This window comes from Cupressus sempervirens, chromosome 4, assembly GCF_028749045.1.
Source record: "Cupressus sempervirens isolate cs-2001-9-10 chromosome 4, ASM2874904v1, whole genome shotgun sequence".
NCBI lineage: Eukaryota > Viridiplantae > Streptophyta > Pinopsida > Cupressales > Cupressaceae > Cupressus > Cupressus sempervirens.
In genome coordinates this window covers 67,768,668-67,789,227 of record NC_143121.1, presented here as the reverse complement: position 1 = coordinate 67,789,227, position 20,560 = coordinate 67,768,668, and the positions used below count along the sequence as shown (strand labels likewise).

The window sequence follows — 20,560 nt, the reverse complement described above, 5'->3', positions numbered from 1 at the left end:
GTAGAATATTTTTTGTCATTCAATATTGGTCCTTGTGTACTAAGGTTACTTGTGAAAGCCATTATTACATTAATTTATTTATGCTCATTTGGTTGTCTTCATTATCTGCATACAAAATACTATGGTGAGTTGTTCCTACAATTAGTATTTATTTCTCTACTTTCCAATGTGATGTATTTGGTGATTCTATAAACCTAGAATGTGTACTTATGTCATTGTCAAGTACATCAGGTTTCCTACTAATCACTTGAATAAAGTAAAAGTCACCATTGTTCCTTCATCATTTTTGTACCTAAAACAATAGGTGTTCTATTGGCTTGCAATTATTCATTCTCATTTTTTTCAACAGATCTTGTGCATACCTCTTCTGGCCGATGAAAATACCTTATCCCAATTGTTCAATCTCTAGACAAATGAATTATTTAATATGACCAAGATCAGTCATTTGAAATTTTCTTTGCATATCAATCTTTAATTCTCTAAGATGTAAGTTACCAATATATTATATATCATCAACACAAATACATACAATGAAGATCTTAAATTTCAAGTTTTTTTTGGTATATAGTGTTTGCTCATTATTGCTATGTTTTAAGACTTTGTTGAGTAGATAGCAATCTATTCTGCTATACCAAGCCCTCAATTCTTATTTCAGTCTATATAGAGCCTTTTTCAGCTTATAGAACTTTTGTTCTTATCATTTGATCTTAAACCTGGGTAGTAGATAAACATATAATTCTTCATTTAGAATTTTATTTAAAATTTCTACTTGTAAACTCAAACTCAACATTGGTGTTTTTTCCTATTGCTAATATAGTTCTAGTTGTGTTAATCTTACTATTGGTGAAAAAGTTTCTTCAAAGCATATAGACTAACTAGAGATCAAAGGCCACAATACTTGTCCATTGTTATGTTTTTGTTCATATAATTTTGTAGTTCAAGTCTTTTGGTTCCTTAATTGTGCTATTGTAGGGTCTAAATCACTACTAGAAGAAGGATTATATGTGTTGTCCTTGATTTTCTCTTGTTTATATTGGAACCTCCAATCTAGGTAGTCTCTCTCTTGGCTAGTCAACATATGTGGACTAGGGTGACTATGAGATATTCCATTATCTAGTTCATACCATGAATCATCTTCATGAAACTCTACATCTCTAGTCACTATTGTCTTCTTAGAGATCAGGTTATACAAATTTTAATATTTTGATACATCACTATAATCTACAAATATACATTTCTCAATTTTATCATCAAGATTTTTCTTTATCTTTTCATGCACATGTCTATAAGCTATACTTCCAGAGATTCTCAAATTTGTGACATCTAGTTTTACTCCACTCGATGCTTATATAGGTGTCTTACGTGATCTATTAAATATGTTGATTGAACATGCCACTTCCTTTAGCTAATATTCACTTGGTAATTTTTTTAGCTTTCAAAATACTTCTTTCCATGTTCATGATTGTTTAATTTCCCCCCTCTCCTACTCCTATTTGTTGCACGGTATTTCAGGCAATAAGTTGTTTATGAATTCCTCGCTCTCTAGAATATGTAGCAAATCGGTTGAAATCATATTCAGCTCCTCTATTAGACCTTAAGACTTTAATTATTCTTTTAAATTAGTTGAATCTCTCAGATGTGTTTGATTTATTCTGATGAAATACACTCATGTCATCCTACTATAATCCTCAATAAAAGCTGAGAAATAAGCATCGTCCACAATGATAAGTATGCACTAGCTCTAGAAATTCTTTTGGCTTTATAAGTTGTTTCATTAGTAAAGACACTTCTCTTATGCTTGGTAACTATGCAACTCTCACAAGGATTATGGTGAACATTTATTGTTGCTAGATCTATGACTATTGACCTTTTTTGCAACATATCTAGATTGTTAAAAGCTAGATGACCGTATCTAAGATGTCACACTCAACAAGTTCATAAGAATTTATGATGTAATATGGATAACAATAGCTTGTTTTAAAGTTATCAAATTAAAGGGATATAATCTATTTGATGTCATTTTAACTATAACTATGACTGATGATTGTTTTACTTGAGGTTTGTCTAGGATAATGAAAGTAGGTTGTTTGAAATTAACTTCAAAGCCTTCTCACTCATTTGGCCTAGATTTAATAGGGTATACCTAAAGCTTTCAACACAATAAACATTATGGATATCTGTCTTTTCTTTATTCTTATTTACGACAGTGACAACACCTCTTCTTAGATCATGAACCAAGTGATCATCTACGAACTTTATCTTGGTCTTGAATATTTCATCAAATCTAGTAAGATGATTTTAACAACCATGTGTCTTTTTTGTTTCTATCATTCACTACTTAGCGTGATAGAAACATTGAATGAATTTCCTCTTGTACATTGGAAAAATTAACTCATCCTGCATTTCGGTCTTCCTATTTCTTCTAGAACTCACTCTAAAAGTGTCCATATCTTTTGCAAAAATAACACTGTACAAATGATTTATCAAATCTGCCTCTTCGTATGACGCTTCTTCCTCTTCTTCGTTGATTGTGTGACCGTAATTCAGGCTTCTCTGTTTGATTTTCAGCACCATTCCTGCTATCAAATTGAAAATTTCTCCTCTTCCCCCACTACCTCTACCTCTTCCTCTATTTATTGTGGCTTGTTTTTGTACAGCAATCTCCAAAGATTCATTTCTCTTTAGTATTCTAGACTCATGGTTCAACATTGAATTAATTCACGCTTCTATGGAATAAGTAGAAAGATCTTTACACTTCAACCAAAGTTACCAAAGTATCTTATGACTGGAAAAATTCTAAGAATTTTCTTGGCCACAAATTTTCTATCTATGACATCTTCACCATATGCTCTTAGATGATTTACTACGTCCATGACTTGAGACATGATGTGATACACAATCTTAGTATCCTTCATTTGCAAGCTTTCAAATCCTTTTCTCAAAATTTGTAGAGAAGCACTCTTTACCTTTTCCACTCCTTGATAAGTTGTTGCATGCATCTTTCATGCCCGATTTGCACTGGTTGCTGGAATTTTGGGATGGATGGATCCTTCTTCTCCATTATGTATGTTTGGGAAAGCTCTGTTATCTTTCCTTTTGATCTCTGTATTAGCATTCTTTAGTGCATTTTTCATTAGAGCTAGTTTTTGTGCATTGAGGTCTCCATACATACTTAGTTTCTATATCCTCCTAACAATCTAAATTCTTCAAGAAACTCTTCATTTTAATGGCCCACATACAATAATTTTTGTCCTTCAATATTCAATGTTCTCCTTGTTATTCCCTTTTGTCACAAACACTAATACACTTGATTAGCTTGATCTTCTCTTCTCTTCTTCGCCCGTGTTGAGCATGTTCAGAAAGTCGCAAATCAGATACCAAGCATCATCCTTCACACGGCAGCAATGGTGAAAAGATCAAAGTCGAAGAGTAAACCAACAGATTCTAGGGATTGCAGATTATAGATTTGAGTGTTTTAATTTAGAAATTATCATTAAAGAGTTGGAAACAAGTGAATGCTAAATGTGAGGTTGTGTGCTTTACATATAAAACTCATTTCACACATTAAATACATTTTCAATAATGAAAACCAACCTAAATGTATTAACAGATAGCATTTCTTTATAGTTCCTGCCCAAACTAGTGCTAAGGTTTAATGCATAACTCGTTATTATTATTCTTATGTTACACCAGTCAAATTGTAGATTTATTTACATATATTGATTTCAAACATTTACATTACATAAATAAGTTGCAAGCTAGTTAAGAATTCTTTAAAAATAAATTATTTAGCGAACTCTTAATTGGCCATTCAAACGGTGACAGAGCCTTTTATGAATATGTATGCAAGAGATCACACATCTCTAGAGTTGGTGATAGAAAAAAGAAGTTGAAGGAGACATTGAAAATAGTTTGACAAAAAACTAGAAGTGGTACTTTGCATGTTAACTGTGTCCACAGTTGGCATTTAGGGTTTTTTTGTATGGCTCTGAGGTGAACGGTTGAGGGAACAATACTTTTCATGAGTCATGGTTACCTGTTTAATTTTCATGTTATGAGCCCTTTATGGCGATACAAAATGGTTACTCATATTCTTGTATCAAACGTTGTACGAAAATTGGCATGGATCGTCATGTTTCTGAGCAAACTTACATTCAGCGGGACAATTGTCCGAAGTAATTATGACTCCAATAACAATTGTGGTGCGTGTTAACCCTGCGAAAATTTTGAACGTTAAGCAAAAAGAACATTCCAGATTTAGGCGCATGTTTTTTCAATTTGAAATAGAGTTTTGGCACTCAGCTTAAAATGACCTATTTTTATATATAGCAAATGTATCCATTAAAAAGCATGGACTTGAAGCATATAGTGATATAGATAGTTATGTAGATGAATCATGTGTAATCATATAGTTATGGATGTTCAATCATATAATGAACAACTTGAATACCTTTCTCTCTCCCCCTATTTCAATGGAATTGTTTCCGTTTCAGCAGAATGTGTTTTATGTCTTTGAATTGTGTTATGCCTCTGCATTTATGTTTTGTCTAACATAGTTTTAAAGCATTCTAAATTTCTAATATGGTATTAGAGCACAAGGATCAAGACTCTAGAGAGCTGAAGATTACAAAGCCAATGGCTGGAGAGTGTTGAAGAAACTAGTAGAAGAAAAGTCAGAGCAGATGGTTAAGAATCTTGGAGAGGTGGAGAGTTTAGTGCTAATGGTAGATCCAGACCAATGACAAAAGATATCTGAATGTTGAATCAAGTTGAAGGTTTGTATTCGTGAGGATTTGCTTCAAACAAAGTGAGCAAAACTAATCATTGAAATTTGCTGGAGTAATTAGAGAAAGAGGCAGAGCTCATTGTTGAAGATCTTGGAGAGCTGATAATGAAAATAATGAGAAGAGATAGTTGCAACATTCAAGCCCATGTAATGATGTTTGATGAAAGTTTGGTATTGCAAGAATAAGTAAGATGCTAAGATACTTGAGCTTATGTGAAGCTGGTAACTATTTATTAATATTCTATGTTGAGTGGTTAAAACAACAAATGAAAAATGTTCTATCATGAATAGTTGAGAGTTTCAGTTTTCTTTAAATAAGTGTATTAAGTGTGAAGAATGTTTGTAAGAAATGAAGATTGTTGCAGGCAAGAATGCAGATCCATGGAGCTAATTGAAAAAGTATTGTTGTTCAAAGGAAGTTTGAGATTTATGTAAATAGAAACAAAAAGCGTGTTAAAAAGTTAGAGAAGAGAAACAATGGATTTCTTACTACTGTTGGAAATTAAAAAGAACAAGCATTGCTGAAGGAGATCATTGGAAATTTCATAAAGAGAATCAAGAGATAAATTTGTAAGAGCAGAAATATCAAGTATAATGTTATTATGTAATGTCATTTGCTGATTTTAAAAAGTGAGATAATCATTTTCCTTGTTTTGTTGATTCAGAAGATTTGAAAATATTGTATTATGAAAAGCAGAAATTTCTAGTTGTGTTCCAATTCAATAACTATTGGATAAGAGTATTGAGTTAGTTGCTTTCACTTAAGAGATTTGAGTAATTGTGGAAAAGAAGAGAAGAGAGTTGTTCTAAAAAATTGATAGGAAAAGTGAGTCTAAGTTTTTGCGTTTCAATGGGAAAAGTTGGAAAAAGAGTAAAGAAGGAAAAATATAGTTTAGAAGAAGAATTGATGAGTGTTAAAGAGTCAAATTCAAAACTGATAAAAAGTTTCAAAGAAGTTGGAAAACAAAATTATGAGTATTTGTGTCAAATTAAAGACTTGGAAAAAGAATTGATCAAAGTTAAAGTGATAAATGAAAAATTAGAAGAAATGTTAAAGCTATGTGATGATGTCAAAAAGAAGATAGAAAAATTAGAGGAAAAGTTAAAAGTGTTTGATAATGTTGAGAAAAGGAAAAAAGTTTTAGAAGAAAAGATGAAGAAATTGGAATAGGAAAATAGTATGCTAAAGATTGAATTGTTTAATTTAAAACAAAAGAGTAGTAATTTGAAGTCTAATCCATCTTTGTATGATGTATCATGTGACACCAATGATTTGTCTAATTATGCTGAAGCTGAAAGTATTTATGATGAAAAGTGTAATCAAGAATATGACAAGGAATTTGAAAACTCTATTAGTTATGATAATAAGTGTTGGCTTGAAAATAATGAAAAGGATGGGTTATGAAGGAAGAGAATTGGGAAAGAATGAACATGAAATGAAAGAGCCAATTGAGGCCATTTGGAGACCAAAGAATGCAGGTCTTGGATATGATAATTGTGATAATAATGTTCAATATGATGTGTGTGTGTGTGTGTGTGTAAAAACAACACAAAGAAAGAAAGAAAATAAATGTGCTCATTATGATAGAGAAGGTCACATCAAAGACATGTGTTGGGAATTGCATCCGTGCTAGATTTGTGCATTGAGAAATCATTTTGAAAAGATGTGTTGGAATAGAGAATGGAAGAAAGAACCGATGGAAGAGTGTGTAAAGATGGATTGTGGATGGATTGATGAATGTAGCTAGAAAAAGCTTACAAAAAAGTTTAAGAGGATGTATAAATTTTCATATGTGAAGAAAAATGTCAACAATTATAAAAATGATGGACTGCCATGACTATTGGAAGATCAAATGTTTTAAAAGGAGAAAAGATAACAGAAAGTGATGATATATCAATAGCAAATAAAGAAGTTTGTGTGCTAATGGTTGAGTAAGAAATGAAAAAATTGTAAATGTACAAATAAAAAGGCAACAGGAGTCCTTTTGAAAAGTGAGCTCCATATGTTTGAAAGAACAATGTGGACCAAAAAAAAAGTTGAAGAAGAAGAAAGAAAAGTGAACTGCAAAAGATGATGAAGAAAAATGATGAGTGAGAGTAAAAGAGACAATGCAACAAGATGACAAGTAAAGAGAATAATGAAGAATGTGAAGGCACCATTGTGTGTGTCCAAAAAGGAGAAATAAAAAAGTGTTGGTTGTGTTTGAGAAGTGCAAGTTGAAGTGTGAAAATATGTAGGACTACGGATTAAAAAAATAAAAAAATAAAATATGGAGAAAAGAATGATGAGTAAAAGAGCATGGATAAAAAGAACGAAAGAGAGAAAATATGGAAAAAGAAAAAGTGCAATAGCAGGATATGATGGAAAGAAACAAGAAGAAAGAAAGAAAGAAAACTGAAATGAAGAAAAAGAAGCTACAGAAGTGTTACAAAGTTTTTGAATTGAAAATTATGCTGAAGAAAATATTTAAAGAATACAATGACAAGTGTGTTGAATGGCTGAGAGAAAGTGAAAGACTGCAAGAAGATGTTATTGCTGAAGATAACAAAAAGAGGAGTCAGAAATATATTTGTTGAATGGCTGAGAGAAAGAAAATGCTAAAAGAGGGAAAACTAGTCATCTTTGCTCCCTATAAAGACAAAGGGAAGATTTTTTTGGGTGAACTAGTCAAGTTTCACCCTATAGAAAAAAACAAGTAGATTTGGGAGAACTAGTCATGTTCTACCTTTCATTGATATAAGAACCTTGCAAAGAAGGAGATGGTAAATCAATCACGTTTACCCTACTAGAGTCAAAAAAATACTACAGTAGAAACCTTCAAATGTAGGAAAATCTTTTTTAGCAAAACAAAGCAGCAATATGGATTGACAAAGTTTCAAAGAAGCAAAAAAATTTGAAAATACAGCACCATTCACAGAGTCAAAATTAAGGGGGAGTGTTAGAAATAATTATGACTCCAACAACAACTATTGTGCATGTTAACTGCATGGGAATTTTGAACATAAAGCAAAAAATAGCATTCTAGATTTAGGCACCTGTTTTTGTAATTTGAAATAGAGTTTTGGCGCTCAGCTTAAATGACCTATTTTTATATAGATCAAATGTATCTATTAAAAAAATATGGAGTTGAAACATATAGTGATATAGATAGCTATGTAGATGAAACATATGTACTCATATAGTTATGGATGTTAAATCATATAATTAATAGCTTGAATACCTTTCTCTCTACCCCTGTTTCAATGGAATAGTCTCCGTTTCAGCAGAATGTGTTTTATGTTTCTGAATTGTGTTACGCTTCTACATTTATGTTTTGTCTAACCTAATTTTAGAGCATTCTAAATTCCTAATAACAATTTTATTAGAATCTCAAAATTTTAATGGATATTTGTTAGTATGCTCTTTCAGTCAATCGATCTACGCTTTCGAAGGTATTTATTGATCTTGACATGGATTTTCGTGCTTAAAATTAATTCCTACAATGTCTCTTACCAGAGGGGAAATAGAGAAGTAAATCCACAAAATCTAAAAATGATGCAAATCCCAACACTAATTATTCACGCTCATGGTCATAGAATCACACCTTCATAGGATTTGTTTGTAAGGAAGCATTCAGAGCAAAGATGAAGATGGTCAGATCCTATAATGGGTCCATGCAACAAAATGGTGAGTATCCCTTGCCCAAATCACAATCTCGGGCTTCTTTACATATAATGTTGGTCTCAATCTCCCAGCCTTCTTTGTAAGGAAATCCTCCTCTTCATCTTTTTTGATTTACTGCAAATTCCCTTGATCTCTTATGTGCCCTTTTTCAATATATTCTGTAAGGAGCAGACGATGACCTTTCTTCGGATAAGTAAGCATGCGAGCCTTCAACTTGACTGTAGAGGGTAAGAGTTAGAAACTAAATTGTTTGAAGCCATCTTTGTGGTTCAAGCTTTTAATTTGTTCAACCCTGTTTATGTCTTCTACATGAGGGTTTCAGGATATTTTTGTCTCAACGTTTCAAACTCATAATTTTTTGCACGTGTTTTGAATTTCAATAAAGCAGTTTTTCTGTTTGACTGCTCAAAGATCGAATCTTGTGGCTAACCCTTACAATGTATTTTGAAGTTTCCTTTTATTTTGTGCTATTTGTGCTTCTTTACTGACTCTGAGATATGGTTCTTTGTTCATTTTCTCTGTTTAGAGCTTCATCTCATGGCTTTTATGTCTAATTTGGCCCTTGCTAGAAGGTCTACAGGCTTTTATGATTCTAAGTTTTGTTTGTTCCCATCTATGAGGAAACCAGAGCATTAAAACGGTGTGTTACAGAGAGAAAAACTGAAGAAGGATAAACTTTTGGCATAAGTAAGGTTGTACTTGTTTCTCCTTTCTCCCACTTATTTGATCTATTGCAACACTATTTGAATCCATTACCGGAATATAGTGAGTAGGGTTTATGACATTAGAACTTTGGTATGTCAATAATATTGTTTTATTTTGATTAGTTTTTTAAAAGCTAAGTTTATTAATTTTTCCTTTGTTCATAGATTTTTCAGGAGTCATTTATCAGCTACATATCAGGTAAAGAAGTAAGACAGAATCAATTATTATACTATAATGAAGAATCCATTACTATTGGTATAATACATTTACAGCAGAGAAAGAGATGGTCGGATCAAACTCCTATTGTTTATTTAATTCTCTTTCAGAACTCTACCATAACAGATTTAAACTGTAAGGGGAACCCTTAAGGAGCATCCACCTTTCATCCTCATCTACCTCTTTATTGACATATTGTCTTTCTTAATGCCCTCGCTATCATTTCCCTATTGCCAAACTTTTGTTAAGCAGGTTATGCATGAGTTACCATGTCATCACCATAGCTACAGGGGATGTACGTGACAATTAAACTGAAATTAAAGTTGATGTTAATGTTAAGACAGTTCATAATAGTGAATCTGAGTGCAATCTCTGTGAACACTCAACTCTCGGGATATTTCCGCTGTTTTTTATTTAATAAAGCTGCTCTAGCTCTACCGGCTTTTGGCAGGAACTAAGCTGCCTTGCAGCTCTTGTTAAATTTTCTCTTCGTTTGAAAACTTTCCAGATTGAGATGTTCAAGTCGGAAAAACACGATAATCGGTAGCACTGGCAGAATCTGTAAAGGTGTGAGAGAACACCATCACTTCACATATATTCGTGTCGAAATAAAATTTGTTATATATTCCAAGTTTACACTATTCCTAGCAAGATGTGATACACCCACTTCGGACTTCTATATCATGGAAGCTCGTGAAAGTATTACAATTTACAGCTCGAAACAGTCGTCACTAAATCAGGAAAGATTACATGCCAAACTTATATCTCCAACTCATGGGAATTCCAAAATCTCAATAATTCACTGCCATGCATTGCTATATATTTCATTGATTCAAATAAAATGAGTGTCCACCTACATAGAAACCGTTATCACAACTCATATCTCCTAGCAGGTAGCTTCAATCATGCCTTTTGTTGGATGGCTTAACTAGTTGAAATTATCTACCTACATAGACAATGCTTAAAAGAAGCCCTTACTCTCTTCAAGTGGAAGAGGAACTTTTGAAGAAGGAAATTGTTGAAATGTCTCACACGTTTCGGTTGCCCCTTGAGCCAAATGCCCACCTACCATCCTGATGGCCAGCAGAACGGTCAGAAAATTTAATGCTTGGTAGGTGAGTTGTTTCAAATTTGAAAAAGAGGGGGAAATATTTTTGGCAAGAGATAAAAAGAATGAATTGGTCTCAATCGATCAGTTGAAGAAAAGGAGATCAAGCAGAGATTTGTAGAGTAGAGAAGAAAAGAAGTTGATTAGCAGATCAAGTCAGAAAAAAGAAGGAAGTTCTAGTTTCATGTTTGTAGTTGCACGTGTGTTGGATCCTTTTTTATTATTCTGTAAGTTCTTTGTTTGATACGACCTGTGAAGCAGTGATTGCTTTAGGTGTTATTGTATGCAGCCATTAGAGCTGCAATTTTAAAGTTTGAAGTTTTTATGAGTTTGAAGATTTTAGCATTTTCTGGTTGAAGCCGAATGCTCCCAAATTTTTGTAATAGTTTTATCATATTTGGATAGAAAGGAAGCAAGCAAGCGGGCATACTACAATCTATTGTTCCTCTTATATTCTTTATTGCATAATATTTTGCATTTGATAAGTTCATTGTTGAAAGCTTTATCCTTTGGCTCTTTGCATTTTAATGGCAGTTTGTCATTTTGCTCACTCATTCTAGTCTTAGACTAAGTTCCTTCTCTGTAGTTGTTACCGAGCTCACTTGGTATTCTCTTTTTTCGAGCTTACTCGACATAAGAGGAAGCCAAGTGAACTCAACAAACAAAGCACAACTCAACACAAGCATATGCCGAGTGAGCTTGGTAGCCACTACAAAGTGGTGCTCAATAGAAGAGAATGTTGAGTGAACTCGATAACAATTGCAGAGAGGGAACTCAATCTAAGACTAGATTGAGTGAGTAGAATGAGAAACTGCCATTAAAAAGTAAAGAGCCAAAGGATGAAGCTTTCAACAATGAACTTATCAAATGCAAAGTATTATGCAATGAAAAATAGAAGAGGAACAATAGATTTTAGTATGCCTACTTGATTGCTCTCTTTTTATTCAACTATGACAAAGCTAATATAAAAATTTGGGAGCATTCAGCTTCAACTATAAAACTCTAAAATCTTCAAACTCGTAAAAATTTCAAATTTTAAACTTGTAGTTCTAATTGTTGCATACAATAACACCTAAAGAAATCACTACTTCACAGGTCAAATCAAACAAAGAACTTATACAATAACCAAAAAGGATCCAACTTGTGCAACTGCAAACATGAAACTAGAACGATCTTCTTTCTTCTGACTTGATCTGCTGATCAACTTCTTTTCTTTTCTGCTCTATAAATCTTTGCTCTGATCTCATTTTCTTCAACTGATCAAATGAGACTGATTTATTCTTTTTTTCTCTTGCCAAAAATATTTGCCCCTCTTTTCCAAATTTGAAACAACTTACTTACCAAGCATTAAATTTTTTGACCATTCTACTGACCGTTAGGGTGGTAGGTGGGCAAGGAGCAACCAAAACACATGAGATATTTTAACACTCCCCCTTTGTCCTAAGCCAAACAAACAAGGATCAATTATGATCCAAATCAACTACACCAAGACTCTCTCTTAAGTGTACAAAAGTTTTAATCCCTAATGGCTTTGTGAAAATGTTTGCTAGCTATTGCTCAGACTTGCAAAACTCTATTTTGATATCTCCATTCTCCTCCAACTCTTTAATGAAGTGATATTTGATCTCAATATGCTTGCTTCTCCCATGGAAGAATAGATTCTTGGACAATGCAATTGATGAGATGTTGTCACAATAAATTGTGGTTCCATCCTCTTGTCTTTCATTCAAATTTGTCAAGATCCTCCTTAACCAAATAGTTTGACATCCTGCTACATTTTTTGCTATGTATTCAACCTCTGCTATAGATTGAGCAACAATGGATTGCTTCTTAGATTTCCATAAAATTGCACTTGATCCCATATGAAACATGTATTCGAAAGTTCTCTTCCTATCATCTAGACTTCCAACCCAATCACTATTTGTGTAACCAACCAACTTGAATTCATTTTCTACAATATACAAAATTTCAAATCCCTTGGTACTATTCACATGCCTTAGGATCCTCTTTCCTACTTGCCAATGGGAATCCTTTGGTGTTTCCATAAATCTAGAAATTAGACTTACTACATCCATTATGTCTAGCCTAGTTGTAGTCAAATACATCGAACTTTCAACCATACTCTTGTATAGTGTCGGATTCACACTTTTGCTACAATCTTCCTTGCTCAACTTCAAACCTACTACTGTTGGTGTTGGGGCTACCTTATTGTTCTGCATTTTAAATCTTTTCAAAATCCGCCTTGCATATTTTTCTTGAGAGATGAAAATGCCATCATGCATTTGTTTTAATTCTATGCCTAGAAAGTACTTCAAGAGAACTAGGTTTGTCATTTCAAATTCTTTTTTCATGGCCTCTTTGAACTCATCAATTAAGAAATTGTCATTTCTAGTGAAAATTAAGTTATCTATATATAAGATAATAATCAACAGATTACTACTTGCTACCTTGATGTAAAGTGTGGGCTCACCATCGCTTTTGCTAACGCCATTGCTCATCAAATATGAGTTAATCTTGTTGTACCATGCTCGTGGAACTTTCTTAAGCCCATAAAGAGCTCTTTTCAGTTTATACACTTTGTGTTCTTCACCTACAACTTCATAACCAGGTGGTTGCTCCACATAAACTTCTTCGTTCAATACACCATTTAAGAAGATAGACTTCACATCCATTTGATATACCTTCAATTTGTGCTAGGCTGCAATTGTTATGACAACATGCACAGTTTCCATTCTTGCAACTGGGGCATATGTCTCATCATAATCTTTTCCGTACTGCTACTTGTACCCCTTGACCACTAAACATGCCTTATGCGTATCTATTTTTCCTTCAGCATTGCACTTGGTCTTGTATACCCATTTCACTCCAATTATTAGTTTCTTGGGAGGCAAAGTAGTTAACTCTCATGTCTCATTTCTTTCAATAGCATCTATTTCCTCATCCATGGCATTACACTATTTCTCTTCAGTCATAGCCTCCTCAAAATAAATTGGATCACTATGAGAAAATAATACAAAATTTACACTCTAATCATAATCTTCATCATTCCTTTCTTCTTGGTATATCTCCCTTAGACTCTTGGTCTTTCTTGGCAATAGGGAGGTCAGAGTGGGATCTGAATTCTCAGTATTACTACTACTACTATTTTGCATACTAGCTCGGGGTTGTCTTGAAGGGCTTGGAGCTGTTGCTTGACATGTTAAGGGTTGCTTCCCTTTTTGCCTTTGTCTATAATCTATATTTTTTGCTCCATCTTCTTGTTGACCACCAATGTCATCTTCTTCATCTTCAATAGTAGGCACTTTACTTGAAGTGTTTGAGGATTCATCTACTGAGCCATCCCATGACTGATTTTCAAGAAACTCTGCATCTCTTGAAATGATGATCTTCTTGTTAATTGGATCATACAATCTATAAGCCTTTGATTTTGAGCTATATCTTATGAAGATGCACTTCACACCTTTTTCATCCAGTTTGTTCCTTTGTTCCTTAGGCACATGTGCATATGCTACACATCCAAACACTCTCAAATGCTCAACTATCCATCTGCCCCTTGACCAAGCCTTAAGAGGTATCTTGTCACGACTAATATTGTAGGACACATATTAATCAAATATATTGTTGTTGCTATAGCCTCTCTCCAATATTTAGTTGGGAGTCCTTTTGCTTGCATCATGCTTCTAGCCATTTCAACAATGGTCTTATTTTTCCTCTCAGCCACTCCATTTTGCTGTGGAGTATAACTGGTTGTAAGCTCTTTCTTTATGCTATTTTTTCTACAAAAATTTAGAAACATATTGGATGTATACACCCCTCCTTTATCTGATCTAAGGAACTTAATATAGTGTCCACATTCTTTTTCAGCTAGGGCTTTTAATTGAACAAATTTATTAAATGCTTTAGATTTATTCTTCAAAAAATACACCCATGTCCTATGACTGAAATCATCTATGAATGTCATAAAATAAGTACTCCCTTCAATAGAAGTAGTTTGCATAAGGCTACCAAATTAGAATGCACCAATTATAATGGTGCCCTAGCCCTTCCAAAACTTTCAAAATTAAAGGGAAGCCTATGGAAGCCTATGTTGTTTACCCAATATGCAAGCCTCACAGTTGTCATATGAATTTACAATGTTTGGCAAACCATCTACCCTTTTTTTCTTGGATGACAAATTTAAACTAACAAAGCCAAGATGTCCATACCTGAGATGCCAAAGCTTGGAGGGGTCTTCAATCACACTCCTAAGAGCTAATTGCTGGTGTACTGTTGTACATGCATGCTTGGGAGGTGCAACACTAACTTGAAAAGAGAAACATGTCTCTATCCTCAACAAGAACATCTAGTTCTTTGTCATTTGGACTACTGCAAGTAATCTATTACTCTCATCCTTCTCATGAATGACACACTTGTCATTTTCCATCAGCACCTTATATCCATTTTGAATAAGTTGTCCAATACTCATGAAGTTGTGCTTCATACCAGAGGCAAAATACACATTTTGTAACTCCTTCTTCTCACTTTTCTTGGTGAGGACCATAATAGATCCTTTTCCCACTATGGGAATGGTTCTATTATTTCCCATTTTAATTTCAGACTTGAAATTCATATCAATGAAAGAGAATAAACTTTCATTACCACTCACGTGGTTGCTACAACCATTGTCCAAGTATCATACCTCAGGGCTTCCTTCTTCACCAATGTTACACATGATGAAGGTTGTGGGATTGTTTGCATTTTCTATGTTCACATCAGCCACATTAATATTTTTCTTTGACTGATCACCCTGTTTCTCCCAGCACTCACATGCATAATGCCCATGTTTATAACAGTAGTAGCATTCAACATTATTTTTATTGGAGCTATAATTCTTCTTACCTCCTCTAGAGCTATTTTGAGAGTTGCTTGCTCCCTCTTAGTGGCTTGCTCTACTTGAGCTTTCTGCACTAGTATTCCTTTGACCATTCCTTCCACGACCTCTATTTCTTGAGCCTCTACCTAACCATTTCTTCCTCTCCCCCTGCCTCTTGAATTCTCTTGAGCTTTGAAAGACTGCTCTTGGGAAGTAGTAGCTGACCTATTTATCTGGTGCTCATGAGTTTGAAAAGTTTCCATCAACTCATCCATGGTCTATATTGTGAGGTCCTTTGCTTCATCTATGGTCATGACAATATTGTCATATTTCTAAGATAAAATCCTCAATATATTTTCCACAATCCTCTGCTCATTATATTCTTCTCAATTTGATTTGAGCTGGTTTATCAAAGTGGAGATCCATGAGCTGAACTTTGCAATAGGTTTATTGTCCCTCATCTAACGCTTCTCAAACTCTATTCTGATCATCTGTAGCTTCACTACTCTGACCTTATCAGTCCCCTTGAAGTTTGTCTCAAGGATGTCCCATGCTTCCTTTGTATAATTTTTTACTGCAATCTTGGGGAAGATTGTCTCCATCATTGGTACCTCAATCAGACTTAATTCCTTAGCATCCTTTCTCCTTGACTCCTTCAGCTGAGTCTTTTGTGGATTTGTGAGTGTAGCGTATTGAGTTGGGTCTATCACATCATTGAACCCATTAATCACAAATTTTCACAAATCATTTGCAACCATTATGATTTTCATCTTCTTCTCCCATGTAACATAATTTTGCCTATTAAAGGATGGTGGTTTTTGCCATATCTTTCCTACATCTCTTGCCATGTCAAATATCTTAGAAAAGAAATGCCCTAACTCACTGTGGATGTGGGGCCTCAAAGCTTTGATACTATATGAAAAATTAAAATCACAACCCTAAAATTTTTCTTGACAATAGTTGTTGCCAAGCAAAATTTTAGGGTTGTGATTTTAATTTTTTAATAGAAACTTTAATAGATTACTGTAAAACACAGTTTTGTCTTAGTAGTTTTTTACATGAGAGAATTCAAACTAAACTCAATCTTGCTCCTCTAAATCTATTGAATCTATAGGAATTTATCTTTGAGGTTATGTAATTGCTAATAGGCTTTCACTTAGGCAAAAGCCCACCAACAATTCCTAATAGGCTTTCACTTGGACAAAAGCCCAAGAGCAATTCCTCATGCACCTGCTTGCATAGGTCTACTAGAATTCTCTCACTTCCATTATCGGTGATGGCATGCTACAATCATATTGAGCAGCCTATGTAACTGGGTTAATGCTGGCTTACCCAAAATTACCCAGAGTGTATCACCTCTCCAATTGCCACAAATCATGTGCCATAGCCTGCTATAAATTTGGCTACTATAGGGTTCCTCCTTTAAATGACCCCAATTATTCTCTGACTTCTACCATTTCACTTTAGCCATAAAAATCTCTTCTTTTTGTATTCAGATTTGTAGATCTATTATTTGGCCCTCGAGCAACAGTTTCATTGTTGTTACGGAACACTTATTTTGGATTTTAGTGTTAGATTTTTTGTGTGTTACTGATTATTGAATATTTCTTCTCTATAATCTCTATTATATGTTTGGAATAAAAAAATTTTTGATGAAAAAATGTCTATGTTTTAATTGAATAATAGTTTTGGATGAAGAATGGAGAGAAATTATTTGATAAGCAGGACAAAAAATCTCATCAAAAAATTACTACTATTTTTCAAATAGGCATTTGAACCTTTGTGACTTTGTTTGGTTTCTGAGAAGTGGACAAGCATGAATTCTATGGTCCTTTTATTGACATTTCACTAGTTCTTTTCAAAGTTTTTAAATTATATCTTGGTTGTGTTAAGTCGAATCTAGTCACCATTTTTATGAGCATTTCCCTCAGTTTGTTACATATAAAATCATGGATTATTGTAGTTATTTGTATTTAATTTAGATTAGGTACCTAAATAGAAATACAAATGGGTGCCGAAGGAATTATCAAATTATGAAGCTTAAACATTTGGTATACATCCTATTTTTAGTTCTAGATTTTCTATAGTCAAGGGAAGATTCCTTGGTAGTAGGGAAAGAAATTTTGCAAATAGGGCATGAAACGAATTATTTTTGATTTATCATATTCTAGACATTTTGTACCCTCTTGCTAGATTTTCTCAAAGTTGGTCGAGAAAAGAAAAATATAGATAGCATAGATATTACATCTATTTCTAGGTATGATTCATACATGTATTCACATGTTGCGTGGATCCTTGTGTATGCTTCATGACATAGGTGAATTAAAACTTAGTGTTTAGTGGGATTTTCAAAATGATTGAGTTTGGTGAATGACTTCTTGAATTTATCATACATATCATTTCAAGTGGTCTCTTTAAGTGGTTTAAAAATGGACAAAAAACTCATTGCAGACTTGGGTTATCTCATATCCTAGAGTTATGCAATTCTATTTGAGTTACAAAATGAATAGACATTTCTTTTAGACAATAGTAGCCTGCAATATGGCACCTATCCACAATCCAACCAAAATAATTTGAGTGTTGATGAGGCTTGTGTCTAGTTTTAGTGTATATTTCGTTGAATCTGGGCATGTATAATCAACATTTTTGACAACTTCGGGACATTAATTGCTATTTTAAATTATTTTTATGCCCAAAAAACTAGTTATGCTTATTTTATAGTTGACGAGTTGGTTGTTGTTGTGTTCCCTATCCATGCAAGTGCTACTTATTGATCTTTTAGAAATCTAAAAAGTGCGTGACAACACAATTGAGAGGCAATTGTGTAGGTCATAAGAAACTTCATTGGGATTATATATGTGGGGGTAGAATACTTTGACAAATACATTTAAATATCTGAATAACAATTGGTTTAACATAGTTACATATATTTCTATGAGTTTTCATGACAATTGTTTTATTGTAGGGGAGATTGGTTTAATACAATTATATTTATATATATATATATATATATATATATATATATATATATATATATATATATATATATATATATATATATATATATATATATATATATATATATATATATATATATATATATATATATATATATATATATATATATATATATATATATATATTTCATGACAATTCTTTTATTGTAAGTGAAACTGAGAAGAAATTGTATTCATATTTCAACAAATAAAATTTATTGTATCAAATATGTATACAATACTTAATGATTAAGATTATCTTTTGATTGTTTTCCTCCATTTTAATATTGTTTTCAAGCCTTATTCAAAAAGTTTTGGTTACAAAACAATCTCATTTACTACCATCCTTAATTTAGATGCACATAATTATTATATCAAAAGTGAATTTTTGTCATGTTCAAATAGAAATTAAATTGGATAGGATAAAGACATTGATATTTTAAATTTATTTTAGAATTTGTTCTTCCCTAAGTAATAACTAGATATTAGAAATAAATTGACATTTTAATAGATTAGTAATAACTAGAGTTCTTACAATGGAGATGGTGTTATTTTTTGGTTTGATTCAAGGAATGGGTTCTCCCTTGCCACTATTGACTCTTTACAAGGTTTCTCAAACATAGTGATTCAAGCTTGGGGGACATCTTTTTCTAATTATGTCTCTAGTTATACATAGATTCATAGGGCTAGTCATTTGGCAAGACCCCTCAATTCTTCCTATATCCCAAAATCAAGCTGCTTCTTTCAATCAAGTATTAGTTGAAAGAAATGTTTTTATGTCTAATCAACTAGATTGCCTCTTTTGGGTTCTAGCTAAAGATGTTAAATACTCTACTAAATAAGGATACTTACCTCTCCAACACAACCAGTTTAAATAGACCACATATCATGCTTTTCAATTCTACTGGAATAACCCAATTCTACCAAAATTAGGATGCTTTGCATGATTTTCATTAAAGAACCAAATTTAAACTACTATTTGGATTCATAGATTAGACATTTCTGATCCATTTGACTTTGTGCTCTATTTGCAAGTTATAGAAACAAGAGATCACCTCATCTTAAATTTCCCTTTTGCTCAAGATTGTTGGCATTTTTCTATTAATAAGCTTAATTTCCATGTCATTACCTAACTCTTTGTGGAATTTATTCCAAGCATGGACAATGTTACATTTTGAATCAATGTTTTTTGTAAGAATTTGCCTAAGGAAAAAATTCACCCAAGAACTAAGAACTCAAACACAAACACAAATGTAGACCAAAAATGGATATGATCAATTAATTAGATTATGTCCGAATACATTGCTCTATTCAGAATGTGATGATCAACACACTAGGAGTGCCTGTATATAAAGGCCTTTCAGGAAGCACCTAGAATGTCTCTAGAAACAACTAGAAGATAAGACAACTAAGCACCTTATCCATCATTCTAGATGAATGGATAAGATTTAAAAAGTGTCATATGTGTGTAGAAGATTGTTGTTTTGTAGACAACATATGCTTAAAAGAGCTACAGACCCCTGTGATGTCATCAAGACAACTCACAAGAGTGCACAAACTCCTAAGTGTCTCACAAATAAAATAATGCAAAATAATTAATAATGCATTAACCTAAGTAAACTTAAGTAAGTGTAATAAGTAAATAATTATTTACACCAACACACCCCCTTAACTGAAACTTAGGGGAATGCCCTTAAGCTTACAAAACTAGGATGAAGATGCATAATGGGTCCTAGCTACTAGGCCATGTTAGGTACCCATGTACATAATGAAGATGCAAATCTCCCATAAAGCAGGGAAAAAGGGAAAACCTCATGGGAAAAACCCTCCCCCAAAAAGAGAGATAAATATGGATGCATGGATGGATGGAGTAATCAAGACCCCCCCATTATGACATACATCCATGTATATACAAGAAAGAATGGATAAGGACAAAACCTCCTATGAGGAAAAAGTCCCCCCGAAAAAGGAGAAGAAGAGTGTGTTGATCAGTGAAGAATGCTCCTATGTAGAAGCTGATCCACAACCTTTGAATGATGTTCCTCCCCTTTGGAAGAAACAAGAGCAAGGGTACCTATGATATGTGTCCCCTATATGGAGAAGGAATCTGTATCATGACTGGTATCTCTAAAACTTGTTCAAAAGTTCTTGTGTCGATACTGATGATGGCTTCCTCCAAAACTATTGCAAAGAAGAGCATATCGAACAAGGAAGGAGGTAGCACCTATCTTAG

The 20,560-nt window shown here is 33.3% G+C and overlaps 1 protein-coding gene across 1 annotated transcript in view; it reads right to left on the bottom strand.

Moving 5' to 3' along the window:
- Positions 1-4,099: 4,099 nt before the first annotated feature.
- The window catches only part of LOC149559968 (F-box/LRR-repeat protein At3g26922-like), a 180,097-nt gene continuing 163,636 nt past the window's right edge, over positions 4,100-20,560 (bottom strand). Inside the window, exon 3 of the mRNA XM_089827526.1 lies at positions 4,100-4,215. Within this exon, the coding sequence (XP_089683652.1) occupies positions 4,100-4,215 (116 nt within the window). The remainder of the gene's footprint in view (positions 4,216-20,560) is intronic.